Source organism: Mirounga leonina, unplaced genomic scaffold (genome assembly GCF_011800145.1).
Source record: "Mirounga leonina isolate KUSES-001 unplaced genomic scaffold, KU_Mleo_1.0 Mir_107, whole genome shotgun sequence".
NCBI lineage: Eukaryota > Metazoa > Chordata > Mammalia > Carnivora > Phocidae > Mirounga > Mirounga leonina.
The window spans coordinates 5,536,773-5,550,778 of record NW_023270233.1 but is presented as its reverse complement, the minus strand read 5'-3'; the positions used below and the strand labels follow the sequence as shown (position 1 = coordinate 5,550,778).

The following is a 14,006-nucleotide window of genomic DNA, read 5'->3' as shown; positions in this document are numbered from 1 at the left end:
TAATTGCTAGGAAGTTGGGATGATTAGATTTTCCTGTGATCGAGGCATCTTCTGTGTCACAGAACCAAAAGAAGACCGTGCCTGCTATGGAAGACTGCTAATCTCAGTCCCACCTCATACTACGATGGGTCATCATTTAACTTTCTCCAGCAGGTTTGTTGGAGCAGCTTAGTTTTATTTGGAAATTGAGGCAGAAAAGTTATGTAATTTAAGTAGTAATTGAATAATTTTTGTTAATGCTGACATATGTACTCCAATAATCTAGGCAGTTGCCTGTTTTTGTATGGCCTGTGGGGGGAAAAACGCTGTCTTGTGACATATAAAATTCAGATTTCAGTGTCCAAAGGGAAGTTTTACTGGAGCACAGCCATCCATTCCTTTAGCTTTTGCCCTGCTACGACTGCACACTTGGGTACTTGAGAGAGTGTATGGCCCGCAAAACCTGAACCACTGAGGCTCTAGCCCTTCATGGAAAAAGTGTTTGGCCCCCGACCTAGATAAATCCTAGGTGTGGTTATAAATGTTATATGTGGTTATGAAATGTGCACACTGGAAACTATAGGTTGTAGAATTGAAAATTTTGACTTCGGGTTACTGTTCATCATAGTCTTAAAGGGCAATTTTATTCTGCACAAACCCAGTTTTCATCAGTTTTGTCTTGGGCTTTGGCATCAAAAGGTCCTAGGTGTAGTCCTGTGAGCTGCATGCCACCTAGTGGATTGCTGTAGGGTTTATTTACAAAATTTCAAATTACTACCTCGGCCAAGGGGCCAAGGATTTCCTTGCCCTTAGCATGCCAGGGGTGTCAGAGACCGCTGGTTTAGACTTGAGCAGATACGCAGGTCCTATCACTGCCTGGGCAAGTCTAGCCACGACGGCCCTCATTTCTATTTTTTCCTGCAGCCCAACGAACAGAAAAGGGACTCCGCCTTACCCAAGCCCGGTCTCTCGGTAAAACCACACGCCGTCCCTCTCCCTGAGCTTATCCTCCGGGACGGCTTCGGCCCCGAGATCGCACAGGTGGCCCGAGCCAACGAGGGCGGGGAAAGGGACGGGGTCAGCCTAGGCAGCCAATCAGGGCTCGGCCCCAAGCCCAGCCAATGGGGCCGGGCAAGTTGGGGCTTAGCCAATCGGGCCCGACGAGGAAGACCTGAGTCAGTGTTTGCACCTCTCCCTTCCAGCTTTGGGTGGCGCTGCGTGGGACCCGTGGATCCCGACCCGGGTCCTCGCTCTCTCCCTCGTTCCTCTGGAAACCCCGTGTGCACCGTTCTGGAAGACATGGCGCGGCAGTGGGGGCCCTCCATGAGGGCGGCCGAGAAGGCGGGCTGCGTGGTGAGCGCCTCCCGGGCCGGGCAGGCCGAGGCGGGCTCGTGGAGCTGCAGCGGGGTGATCCTGAGCCGCTGCCCGGACCTGGTGCTGTGCCACGGGGGCATCTTCACCCCCTTCCTGCGGGCCGGGAGCGCGGCGCTGACCGCGGCCGGCGCCGCCTTCCTGCCCGGCGACAGTTGCGGTGACGACCTGCGCCTGCACGTGCAGTGGGGTCCGGCAGCCGCGAGCCCCGCAGGCCGCGCGGAGCGGGGCCGTACGGGCCTGTGCACGCCCCAGTGCGCCGGCCCGGAGCCCGGCCCGCCGGCCCGATCCGGCGGGCGGCTCCTGCAGCCCCCGCGGCCCGCCGAGCTGCTGCTGCTGCTGAGCTGCCCGGCCTTCCGGGCCCACTTCGCGCGCCTCTTCGGGGGCGAGGCGGCCGAGCAGTGGCGCTTCGCGAGCGCGGCGCCGGACGACGAGGTGTCGGAGGAGGAGGAGGAAGATCAGCTGAGAGCGCTGGGCTGGTTCGCGCTGCTGCGCGTGCGGCCCGACCGGGAGGAGGAGGCGGCGGCGGCGGAGGAGCGCGGGCCGGTCGTGGCCGTGGCGCCTCCCGGGGCCGTGCCCAAGGGCGCGCCGCTGCTGGCCTGCGGCTCCCCGTTCGGGGCCTTCTGCCCGGACATCTTCCTCAACACGCTCAGCCGCGGCGTGCTCAGCAACGCAGCGGGTCCGCTGCTGCTCACCGACGCGCGCTGCCTGCCGGGCACCGAGGGCGGCGGCGTGTTCGCGGCGCGGCCCGCGGGGGCGCTCGTGGCGCTCGTGGCCGCGCCCCTCTGCTGGAAGGCCCGCGAGTGGGTGGGCCTCACGCTGCTCTGCGCCGCCACCCCTCTCCTGCGCGCCGCCCGAGCCGCTCTCGGCCGCCTGGGCCCTGGCACCCACGCCCTGGCCGCCCTCCTGCCGCCGGAGATGGGCGCCCCGTGGGGCTTGCCCCTCCGAGACCCCGGCCCCCCGTGGGCAGCTGCGGCCGTGCTGGTGGAGTGCGGCACCGTCTGGGGCTCCGGAGTGGTCGTGGCGCCCCGCCTCGTGGTGACCTGCCGGCATGTGGCCCCTCGGGAGGCGGCCAGGGTCCTGGTGCGCACCACGCCCCCCAAGTAAGGCCCGCAAGGTTGCCCCAACTCTGCCCGCCTCCCGCCCCCTGGCTCTCAGATCTAACTGAGGATAATGGAGGCCTTCTGGCGTCATGCTGATGCTTTGAGGGTGTAGTGCGGATAGAGACCTGAGTCCGTCCCCTCATCCTCGGCATTCAACCCCAGTGTAGGGGATACTGGGCCTCCTTCCTGGCAGGGGGTGAGTGGGGCTTGGGCAGCAGGATGCCAAGTGACTCTGGACTGGGGGACTGTGGTGAGTCCCAGCATCCCTGACTGGGCGTCTTTGAGCACCCCCTCCCAGCCTGAATTCCTTTTGAACTCTGCAGAAGACTGCTCTGTCTTCTAGCCCTGCACCCACACTCCACTAGGCCCCTTGAATGGAAACTTCGCCACCCTGTTCTCCCTCTCCTGAGAGTGGTCGTAAGGTCTCAGAGGCCCACAATGCTGCCTTCCTGGGGTCAGGAGAGGGGCCTCTTACTCTTACTTGATTGTTCTCTTAGATCTTAAGCAAAACTTCCCATCCCGATAAAAATGACATGTGTGGAATTCCACCTAATTAGAACGTGGGAGTGGGGCCGAGCACATCTGTGTGTACACAGATGTACTGGAATGATCTTTGGGTGATCCTGGCAGCCAGGTTGGGACTTTGGTCACTTATGTCTCTGCAGGGAAAGCACTCTTGGCCCCTTTCCTTCCATTTGCCCGGCAGCAGGGACAGCAGCCTTGGCCTCCTGGCTTGGGTTTCTAGTACCCGTTCTGTTTCTGCGGTAGTCCCAGGTGCTCAACTTAGGAGCAGAGTGGTATTGCACCTTGGTGTTAATGCCTGAGGTTCTGTGCCTGGCTCAGCCTAGCCTTGCAGCCCAGGCCTTTCCAAATCCCTCTCCTGAATTTCCAGTGTTAACCCAGCCTGGCTTTGCCATGGGGTGTCCCCCTGGAAGCCAGCAGGACAGCCATGGCTCTATAAGGAAGACTGGTAATGAGGATTTCCCGAAGGTGTAGTGCCCAATCTCCCGGCCCGGAAGACACACACACTTGCTTATAGGGAGTCCACGTGGTCTGCTGGAAGGTGTCCCTGCAGAGTGTAGTGGGGAGCCCCTGTGTGATCCTCGGCAAGCCAGTCTCTGCTGCCTCTCCCTGAGTTGACCTGTAAAGTCTCAGAACAGAGCCTGGCGTACAGTGAGAGCTATAGAAGTGCTAGCCTTTATGTAACACAGGGACACAGGATCGAAATCCTACGTCTGCCTCACCAACTGGCAGGATTGCCCGAAATGAAGCAGTGAAGGAAAACACTGGGAATGTGTGCCCTGGCTTCTGCCACTTACTGTGTGACCTTGAGGAAGTTATTCAACCTCTCTGGCCCTCACATGCACCATTTAAAATGGCGATAACACCAGTGCCTGGTTCTTAAGGCTTCAGTGAGAACTAAAATGGTGTGCATAGAGCATTAACACCTGCCCTGGCCCACAATGCTCCCCAGGTGTCAGGCATTAGGACTATGCGGAGGCGCCGGGGGCTTACACAGAAGTATGAAGCATGTTTGGAAGTACCACAGGATGGCCGAGTGCGTGCCCAGAGATGCCTGCCTGGCACTTGTCAGGGCTGATGCCAGGCCCGTTGACCCCCAAGTCCGTGGCTTCTACGATCACTCTCATCCCCTTGCTTCCTCCCAGCGCTAAAGAGTCAGAAAGCTAGCCCGTCACTTTGTTTCCCTTGCTCCTAGGAGTGCCACGATCTGGGGACATGTGGTGTTTGCCACCCAGGAGACCTCTCCCTATGACGTAGCGGTAGTGAGCCTGGAGAAGGACCTACACGGTGTCCCCTTGCCAGTGCCGGCTGAGCATTTCCACGAAGGTAAAGGGCAAGGGGCCCTGTGGTCTGGGGGGGACCTCAGGAGGCAAAGTCAGCGCTGAGCACTCTAACTCTCTAGATCAGGGGCCAGTCCTCTAGGTGGGCTCCCTGCCTCACCCCTGCTGGAGTAATGAGTCAGGGTGGCATGAAGCTGGGGTGAAATCAGCCTGGTTTCAGCGCTTTGGCTAGGGTGGTTCTTGGAGGCTTCCCTGCTTGGGCCCAGCATACCCCAGGTCCTGGGGAGGGGCAGAGGTTGCAGGTGGGATCCCTGGCGAAGGCGAAGGCACACCTTTTTCCCTGAGGCCCTGCAGTGGTGCAATGTGGAGGGGCTGAGCGTGGGTTGGCAGCTCCTCGTAACACTGCGGGCTGGCCAGAGCAGTGTTACACTTTTGAGGCTCCGGTGGCATGCATGCTGCCTTGGGAGTGCCACAGGTCTCACTGTGGGGATGCACACCGCGAGCTCTCTCAGTTGGCATCTCTTCTGCCACTTGCTAGCCCTGCGTCCTTGGACAGGCAACTCCATATTCTCTGCCTCAATTTCCACATCTGGAAAATGGGGATAAAGCTCCCTACTCCTGGGCATTATGAGGAGTGGGTGAGACGTTGCCTATAAAGCATTTACCCCTGTGCATTCAGAGCACTTGGAAAAGGAAGTTACTGGCAGGTAGTTGGTCGTCATCATTACCACCTTTTTTCACCAAGAGACTTCTTAGTCCAAGGAGGAGATGGGTGTTAATGTCACAAACATTTATTTATTTTCATTTTTTTAAAAGATTTTATTTATTTATTTGTCAGGGGGAGCTGCAGGCAGAGGGAGAAGCAGGCTCCCCACGGAGCAAGGAGCCCGATGCAGGGCTCAATCCCAGGACCCCGGGATCATGACCCAAGCCAAAGGCAGACGCTTAACTGACACAAACATTTATTGAGCACGGGTCTGGGTGCCAGGGACCCTGAAAAGTAACTCCCCGGTCCAGGAAATGAGGGCCGGAGAACAACCTGATGCCAAGAACAAGTGGTGAGCAGGTGCTGGGAGCTCAGTGGACGTCCTGGCCTCTTCCCGTGGGGACCTGGGGCAGACTTCCTGGAGGCAGGAGCCTGAAGGGCAGAGAAGGTTTGGAACTTCGGAGAGGGCAGGGAGCAGGTTGGGGAGTGTGTGAGTCCTGTCAGACAGAGGCGACTCCCCACCTTCACCCTCCTTTCTTCCCGGGCAGGTGAAGCTGTCAGTGTGGTGGGCTTCGGCGTCTTTGGCCAGGCTTGCGGGCCCTCGGTGACCTCAGGCATCCTGTCAGCTGTGGTGCGGGTGGATGACGCAGCGGTGATGCTCCAGACCACATGTGCCGTGCATGGCGGCTCCAGCGGCGGACCCCTCTTCTCCCCCTGCACAGGAAACCTCCTGGGTAAGCAGCTCCGTGGCCCTCTCCCAGCATTCCCCTTGCCAGAGCCTCGGTCCCATCTAGTGAGTGCTGGGCGTCCCGCCCAGGAGCCACCCTGGGCTTGGGAAGATGGTGGGCCTGATGCCCAAGAGGTAGTGAGCCAAGGTTTTCGGGTACTTGTGCTCTTAGAGTGGAGAGAGACAGATGCTGAGCAGGGAGGGGAGAGATCTGCATCCCCGTTCCTTCTCTGCCAGCACGCCACCTCAGGTAAGTCACCTAATCTCATTGGATCTGTGAAACTCAGCAGTTGGATTAGTCCAAGAGTCACAGGCCAAGTGAATGAATGAGGGAGTGAAGACAGTAGGGAGTAGAGGGTCAGGGATGACCCGGGGTGAACAGCACTCCACTCCAGCACGCTGCTGCCTCCTGACACAGGATTGTGGGCCTAACACTGCCCGATTCCTCAGCTGTTCACTAGCAACTGTGACCCTTTTTTTTTTTTTTTTAAATATGTGGTTGTTAAATCTTTCCATTTTAAGGTTTTGGTAACTAATTCTGGTTAAAAAAAATAAAACAGTCTGTCCATTAAAAAAAAATAAGCCAACTGCAAGTGCACGTGGATACCTCCAACTGCACTCCCCGCCACGGCTCACGCGATGCGTCCCCTTCCCTTACTTCTGACATGGTGAGAAAGCTTGCCTTGCTCTTGCTGGCAGGAGTGGAATTCCCTTATTTCTTCAGCTGTGGGACACAAATAAAGTACTTGCAGAATCCCTACCTCACACCCTTGCGAGGCTCAGATTTATCAAGTAGAGTATAGCGTTTAAGTGTGTATGGTTCTCTTTGTCTGGAGCCTTCACATGTCCCAGCAAAACCCTGTGTTCCCAAGTTTCTTAGGGCAACTGCTTTCTTCTCCTAACCCCTGGAGTGCAGTTAGTGATTCATTGGTAATATGCTTAGAGCCAGTATGTGCATATACAGAGAAGTGGGTGTAGAGATAAGTATAGATGTGTGTGTGTATAAAATCTAGCTCTGTGCACTGAGAGAGGCCAGAGGCAGTGACACCCCACTTGCAGTGAGCACACCGAGAGCCCAGATCATGGTTTCTTTAATAAGAGGCACCAGGAAGTGACTCATTCCGGGGCTTGGGCAGGGAACATTCGGGACGAACCCCGAGCACCTTGTGGTGCCGGAGGGGAAGGAAATGCCAGCAACAAAATGGAAGGTACAGCAAATGAGCAGAGAAAGCAGAGGCGACTTGGAGGAGCTCCTAGGAGGACGAGCTGAGCTGCAGAGCCAGTGGCTGTCATACCCGTGATAACGCAGGGAACGGCCGAGTCCACACTGACGTAAGTAACCAAGGACGCTCTCAAACGGAGACAAGTGGTGGCTGCTCCTTACAGGAGAATTCGTTTCTAAGTGCAGAAGACATGAGGGAAGTGGAAAACCACAGAAGGAATTGCTGCGGACGGGAGCCACTGATGAATGGAAAGTAGAAATGAGATCTTTGCGCCATCCTAAAAGAGTTCGTACTTACAAGAGGGAAAGTAGTAAGCCCACAACAGAGCAGCCTGGCAGATAGCACGGTGGCCAAGTGGTCAAGGTTCGCTAGCATCACAAACGGTTACAGACGTCATCCACCTCCTGATAGGCCGCCCGGAAAAGGGCACGGGATGCTATTCCCAAGCACGCCGAACCTCACGCTTACCGTGAGAAAACACCGGGTGACCCCGGTCTGAGGGACATTCTAGAGAACAGCGGACCTGTGCTGTTCCAAGTGTCAAGGCCGTGAACGACAGGGCAAGACTGGAACTGGTGCAGCCTGGAGAACCCTCAGGAGACACGATGGGGCCCCGGATGGGATCCGGGAACAGAAAAAGCATCGTGGAATCACTGGCCGCATCTGAATGCGTCCTGTGTCTCAGTCACTAGTGTTGCTCCAACATTACTGTCCTGGTTTTGATCACTGTTTTACGGTGACATGAGGAGAAGCTGGACAAAGGGCAGGCAGGGACCTCTACTATTTTGGCAAGGCCCCTGTAAGTCTGAAACTGCCTAAAAAAGCACATCCCCGTGTGCACACGTGTACGCACAGATGCCCACATGCAGCGGGATTCGTTTATTCGTTCAGGCAGCAAGGACCTGGTGAGCGCTGGCCCGGGCCACGCGCCGTGCTGCGGGTCCTGGGGAGCCTGGGTGGGCAGAGCCCACAGAGCCGACACTGGTTGGAGAGGACAGTAGCAAAGCCAGTGAGACACTGCGTATTAGGGGCATGAAGGGGAAAGTAGATGCGGGAAGGGGCACGGGGCTGCAGGGGGGCCAGAGGCCAGGAGGGAAGCTGGGCGTCTGACACTAGGAGGGGCCTTCAAGCCCCCAGCGCTCCTAGGGCCTCCGGGCCGGAGATGGGCCTCAGCCCCCGCCCGTCTGTCCCCTGGCTCATACCCCCTTTCCTCTTTGACTCCTCAACAGGCATCGTGGCCAGCAACACCCGGGACAATGACACAGGGGCCACCTACCCTCACCTGAACTTCAGCATCCCCATCACGGTGCTGCAGCCGGCCCTGCAGTGGTACAGGCGGACGGGGGGCCTGGGCGGCCTCCGGGAGCTGGACGGCGCCGCGGAGCCCGTGAGGGTGGTGTGGCGGCTGCGGCAGCCCCTGACGGGGGCCCCGCGGAGCAAGCTCTGAGGCTGCGTCGGTCCTGTGGCGAGAAGAGCCACCACATGTGGCCGCAGCAAGCGCCCAGGGTAGCGGCCTCAGGATCCTGACACAGGCCGGCTGGGCCGCCGCCCCTTCCCCCCACCTTGTTCGGCCCCGCATTCGGGACCGCACTTCCCCTGGGCCGCACGGGTCTCCAGCCTGGCAGCCTGCCCCGGGGTGCCCTTTGGAGCCCTTACGTCTGTCTGCCCGCCGGCACTACGGTCGGCTGTATTATTTCTCCTTCGGGGGAGCCCCACGTCAGTGCACACAGCCCTGGTCCTGACAGCCGGGCGCAGGCTGGAAGGCGGTCCCAGCCCCGGCTTTGCATCTGCCCCCTGTCTCCTGATGGCCACTGGCCACGGAGTGGCTGCTCCACGGGGCAGGAGCTTCCTCAGAAACCCTCAGCAGAGAGGCCTGCTCTGAAGACCAAAGACAAGAGGAAAAGGACGTCTTTCTGGCTTGTTACATCTCTAGGTGGAGTCCCTGAAGGTTAGGATTCGTGGGTCTTCCTGAGTCGGGTGTCGCTGACCTCCAGGAGCACTCTGACACAGTGCCTTTACTTTCCAGCCCATAAAATGGGCCTCAGGGATCTCACGGGGTAGAATGTGTCTCGTGGGGGGGTTGGGAATAAAGAGAATGTCTGGGAGAAACTACTTCTATATATCAGGTTCTTTTTCCTTCTTCTCTGTTTCAAAAGTTGAATTGGGAATAGGAAACCACCAGGCACAGAAATACACCTTTTCTGTCCTGCTTTCTCGGTGGGGGTGTGAGCCCGTGGGATACTCTCGTGCCAGACTGGGCCTGGCCTCGGGTCATGGTGCCAGTCAGCACTGCGTGGGGCTCGCAGCCCCCGGAAGGTGGTGGTCTTGGCCTGGCGGTAAGTGCTTCCAGAGCATCCAGCTGTGTCCAGGCCTGTACCAGGCCCTGGGCGTGGGTTGGGGAGTTCAAAGTTATGAATGAGACCACGGCAGTCCCAATGAGCTAAGACCAGCCCTGGAAGTCAAGAACATGCACTGCGTACCCCCGTCCACTCTTGAAAAATGACTGCGAGGTCATTGACAGGTTGAGTGTCATGGTGGGGTGCAAGTGGGGGACTAATTCTAAGCTGAGAGAATCACTGGGAGTACTTTGTTTCCGACATCTATCTGTTGAGTGCCAACTCGGTGACCAAAAACTCCTGTGACGATTGTTCTCCCCTTTATAGCCTCGGAATGGTCCAGAGGGCAAAGCTAGCTCTAGAGAAACCCCATAGTAAAGTAATGGCGGGCAGCAGGGGGTCAGGGCTGAGGCAGGTGGCTGGGAGTGGGAGGGGAACATTTCTTCCAGGGGGTACCAAGGAGCTTGGCATTCTGGGGAGTCTGGTGTGTCAGCCCATGAGTGCGATGGGCAGGGCAGCTCTGTCCACTCAGAGGGAAGGCTGTGTCCTAAGGCCTTAGGGAGGGGGGATCAGGCAAGGCCTCCTCAAGGTGTCTTAGGAGCTGAACCCTGAGAGGAGAGTAGGTATGCACTGAATGGCCTGGAAACAGGCAGCGTGTTCCAGGTGGAGAGCAGTAGGAACCGGGAAGAGGAAGTGTGAGCCCATGTGTGTTCTGGCAGTGCTAAGTGGAGGGGAATTCGAAAGGAGCAGGATGGCGGGCTGAGGGACCGGCCCCACGGGGCCAGGCCGGGGAGAAGACAGCTGAAGCAGGATGGGTGGAGAAGACCAGGCGATGGCACAGGAGGCAGGGCAATGCTTGAGAGAAAGGGCAGATGCACCTGCGTTTCTGATGAGGACAATATGGCTAACGAGTTTTGGGGCAAGATGTTTCCTTGGGGTGTGTGTGAGACCTCAAGTGGAGAAGTACAGCGGGCTGTTGAGTAAGTGGATGAGTCAGGATAAAGCAGGAAGGGATCCCCCCCTCCCCCAGCTCAGCGGCTTCGGACAATGGAAGTTTATGTCAAGTCCAAAGTAGCAGACCGACCGACCAGGAGGGGAAGCCGGGCTCTTATGCAGGAGTGGGCGAGGGACCGAGGCTCCTTCCCTCTGGTGGTTCCGTAACTGGATCTGGGACCGCAGAGTCCTTTGCTATGTCTTTTGCAACTGGCGGGTGGGTGGGGGAAGAGACAGGAGATAGTCCTGCTTCTTTTTTTTTTTAATTTTTAATTTTTTAAGGATTTTGTTTATTTATTTGAGAGAGCATGAGCAGGGGGAGAGGCAGAGGGAGAGGGAGAAGCCTACTCTCCGCTGAAGAGGGAACCCAACTCGGGGCTCGATCCCAGGACCCTGAGATCATGATCTGAGCCAAAGGCAGACGCTTAACCGACTGAGCCACCTAGGTGCCCCCATTCCTGCTTTTCAAAAAATAATTTTATTTTGAAACAATTTCAACATGCAGAAAAGTTGCAAGAATCCCCAGACACCCTTACCCCAGACACCCCATTCCACTTTTTTTTTTTTTTAAGATTTTATTTATTTGCGACAGAGAGAATGAGAGACAGAGAGCATGAGAGGGAGGAGGGTCAGAGGGAGAAGCAGACTCCCTGCTGAGCAGGGAGCTCTATGCGGGACTTGATCCCGGGACTCCAGGATCATGACCTGAGCCGAAGGCAGTCGCTTAACCAACTGAGCCACCCAGGCGCCCCACCTCATTCCACTTTTGACAAATGCCCCTGTGATGTTCTTTGTAACAGAAAGGTCTGATTTGGGATCCTGAGTTATACCCACTCACCATGGCTTTGATCCCCCTTTGCTTGGAGCTGTTCCTCAGTCTTTCCTGGAGCCTGATGTCCTTGACCTTCCTAAAGGTAGCAGAGAATGTGCCTTAGCCTGAGTTTGTCCAAGCTTCCTCCTGATTAGATTCAGAATATGCATCTTCGGCTAGGATATCACATTAATGATGTCGTCTTTTTATTGTGACCTACTGAGTGGCACATGATGTTTATTTGTCCTATTACAGATGATAATGTTGATCATTTGAGTAAGATGGTGCTAGGTTTCTCTGCTGTAAAGGTGGGTTCCCCCCCCCCCCGCTTTGTAATTAGTAACTATTTTGTGTGGAATCACTTTGAGACAATATAAATACACTGTTCTTTATCCCACTTTCACCCACGATGTTTATCACCCATTATGTCTCTTGGCTGGATAACTTTAATCATTGTGAAACGGTCATTCTTTATTTTCATTATTCCTCCTACAGTTATTAGCTGGCATTCTGTTGTAAGAGCTTTCTGAAATTTCCATTGGTTTAATTGTATCTGTTTGGACTCATGGATTCATATTTTCTTCAGTGGATTATAATCTATTATTGTCATTATTTATTTTGATGCTGAAATTGTCTATTGCTTTTGTCTATTTACTTTGAGGCCGAAATTGTCTGTTGGCTGGTGGGAGCTCCTTCAGATTAGCTTCTCTGTTCCTTCTTTTGGCATCTCCCCATCGTTCTTTGAGCACTGCCTTTAAAACAAAAATGTTCTGGGTTTGCCTTATACTTTTCCTGGAACCAGACATTTCTCCAGGGTTCTGATTACTGGAAAATGGTGTTCTGAAGCCAAGATCTAGGTACAAGGTGTGCTTATTGTTTGAGGTGTAGCTGCTCCTGGGCCCTCTCAGTAGACCCTACATCTATATTTGTTTCTGTCTCTGTATGTGGTAAGCCTTGAGTCACCACCAAGAGTACGGATTTGTATTAACTGCCACGAGGTTCATTCTCACTTTCCCGTCTTCCTATTTGTTTTCCCTCCTGTCGGTGAGAAACACATGCCCTTATCCTCAGTTTATTTACTTGTTTGCTCCATCCCCTGCATGTGGCCAATCTTCTGACCCCCTTGGGCTGCCTCTGCCATCATGCTCTGCTGCTCTTCTCACGCGGGCCACCATTACCACTCCCCACAAGCCTACCCAGTGATTTTTTTTTTTTTTTTTTTTTTTTTTACTTCTTTGGTGATGTAGGAAAGACATTAGGGTTCAAAGCCGATGGCCAAGAAAGAATTCTTGAGACGTCTTTGGTACAAAAAGGTGGTTTTATTTTTTTATTTTTTATTTTTTTTAAAGATTTTATTTATTTATTCATGAGAGACAGAGAGAGAGAGGCAGAGGGAGAAGCAGGCTCCCAAGGAGCAGGGAGCCCGACATGGGGCTAGATTCCAGGACCCTGGGATCATGACCTGAGCCGAAGGCAGACGCTTAACCATCTGAGCCACCCAGGTGCCCCAAAAAGGTGGTTTTATTATAGCACGGGGACAGGACTCATGGGCAGAAATAGCTGTACCGGGGTCATGAGGAGCGGCCCATTATATACTTTCAAGTTGGGAGGGGGTTAGGGATAGTGTGAGTCTCTAAGGAATTTGGAAGCAAGGTTTCCAGGACCTTGAGAGGGCTAGCTATTGTTGGGAAAAGGTCTTTTATTACTGTCTAATAAAACCTGAGTCATGAGGCCCTTCAGATGTATATCGGTGGGCCATTTACCTGCCGGGGGTGGGGGGGTGATTGCCAACACATATCTGGGGGGTTTAGAGATAAAGGAAATTTCTAAAGGAATTTTTATATGTTAAAGTAGACTTACAGGATCTGGGGCGGGGGGTGGGGGGGGTGGGATAGGATTGCCTTTTGCCCTTAGCAAAGTATTAACATGGAGGCAGTTGAGTCCCTAGAGGAAGGTCACTCTGCCTATTTCAAGGACTTGTCAATGGGCTGTAGTTAGTAAGGAAATTTAATAATTTTTCTTCTGCCTTCATTTCCCATATCAATTAGGAACAGGGAAGGAAGCCACCCTTGCTTCTTAACTGCATCAGACCAGAAGTGATGCATATCACTCCTGTTCACGGTCCTTCAGCCTTCTGCAAGAACTTGGCCCCAGCCAGAAGCAAGGGGCGGGGTGGGAAATGTCCCTGGCTGGGCAGATGCTTCCCAGTAGGACCCCCACACCATAGAATGACCTCTGCGGAGAGCTGGCGGACCCTGCCAAGCTGGATCTTAGGAACAAAGACTCACTTCTGTTACCTAAATAAAAATAGGTTCAGTGCTCAGAACCTCGTGGACAGGTGCCAGAAACCTCCTTGACCTGGGGAGGCTCTAGGGGCCACTAGGGATGCCTGAGGACTCGGCATCCTCTCTGCTTTATTCCCCCTCTTCTGGCCTCCTCTGCACACAGGGTCTTTCCTTCCTTGTAAGCACAGTTTGCATCTGGCAAACCACATTCTGGCCCTTCTGTCCACGCCCTTTGATCTCTAGCTCTCCTTATCACATGCCCCATTTTCAAATTCCCTCAAGAAATGCCCCAGAGACCAGATGTCTGATTGGGCCCATCATCTTCTCGTGCCTTGCTATGGCTGGGGCCGCGCCTGCAGAGGTGGGTTCCTGGGCTGGCAGGAGCCCCGCACAGCTGTTTGCTTTGTCCATGAGGCTGTGGGTGCTGCCAGCTGAAGCTGTGGGTGCGGATGCAGTGAAGGGCCTGGGGCTGCCAGTGTTGACAGGACAGAGGCAGAGCAGGAGCCTGCCAGGGGGCCGAGAAGAGACAAGCAGAGGCACAGGGAGAAAACCAGGGAGGCTGGGACCCAGCTTACCAGCGTCCCTCTTCCTCCTGGGTATGGGCTAGACTGCATTTCCTGGCCCCTCTCTCAGTGGCTGTCCGGGAGTTCCAGCTCCCCGAGTGAGAGCA

The 14,006-nt window shown here is 55.3% G+C and overlaps 1 protein-coding gene across 2 annotated transcripts; it reads left to right on the top strand.

Annotated features, from left to right (window-relative positions):
- Positions 1–957: 957 nt before the first annotated feature.
- On the top strand, positions 958–9,091 carry LOC118019034 (peroxisomal leader peptide-processing protease-like). Of its 2 annotated transcripts, XM_035017846.1 has the most exons (4): positions 976–2,453; positions 4,171–4,301; positions 5,510–5,695; positions 8,141–9,091. In XM_035017846.1, exons 1-4 carry the CDS (start codon positions 1,279–1,281, stop codon positions 8,356–8,358), a joined length of 1,710 nt encoding a protein of 569 aa, XP_034873737.1. In that variant the 5' UTR covers positions 976–1,278; the 3' UTR covers positions 8,359–9,091. The 2 variants fall into 2 exon arrangements, with proteins under 2 accessions (XP_034873744.1, XP_034873737.1); XM_035017853.1 differs by lacking the exons at positions 5,510–5,695; positions 8,141–9,091 and adding an exon at positions 5,273–5,503 and having other exon boundaries at positions 958–2,453.
- Positions 9,092–14,006: the final 4,915 nt, after the last annotated feature.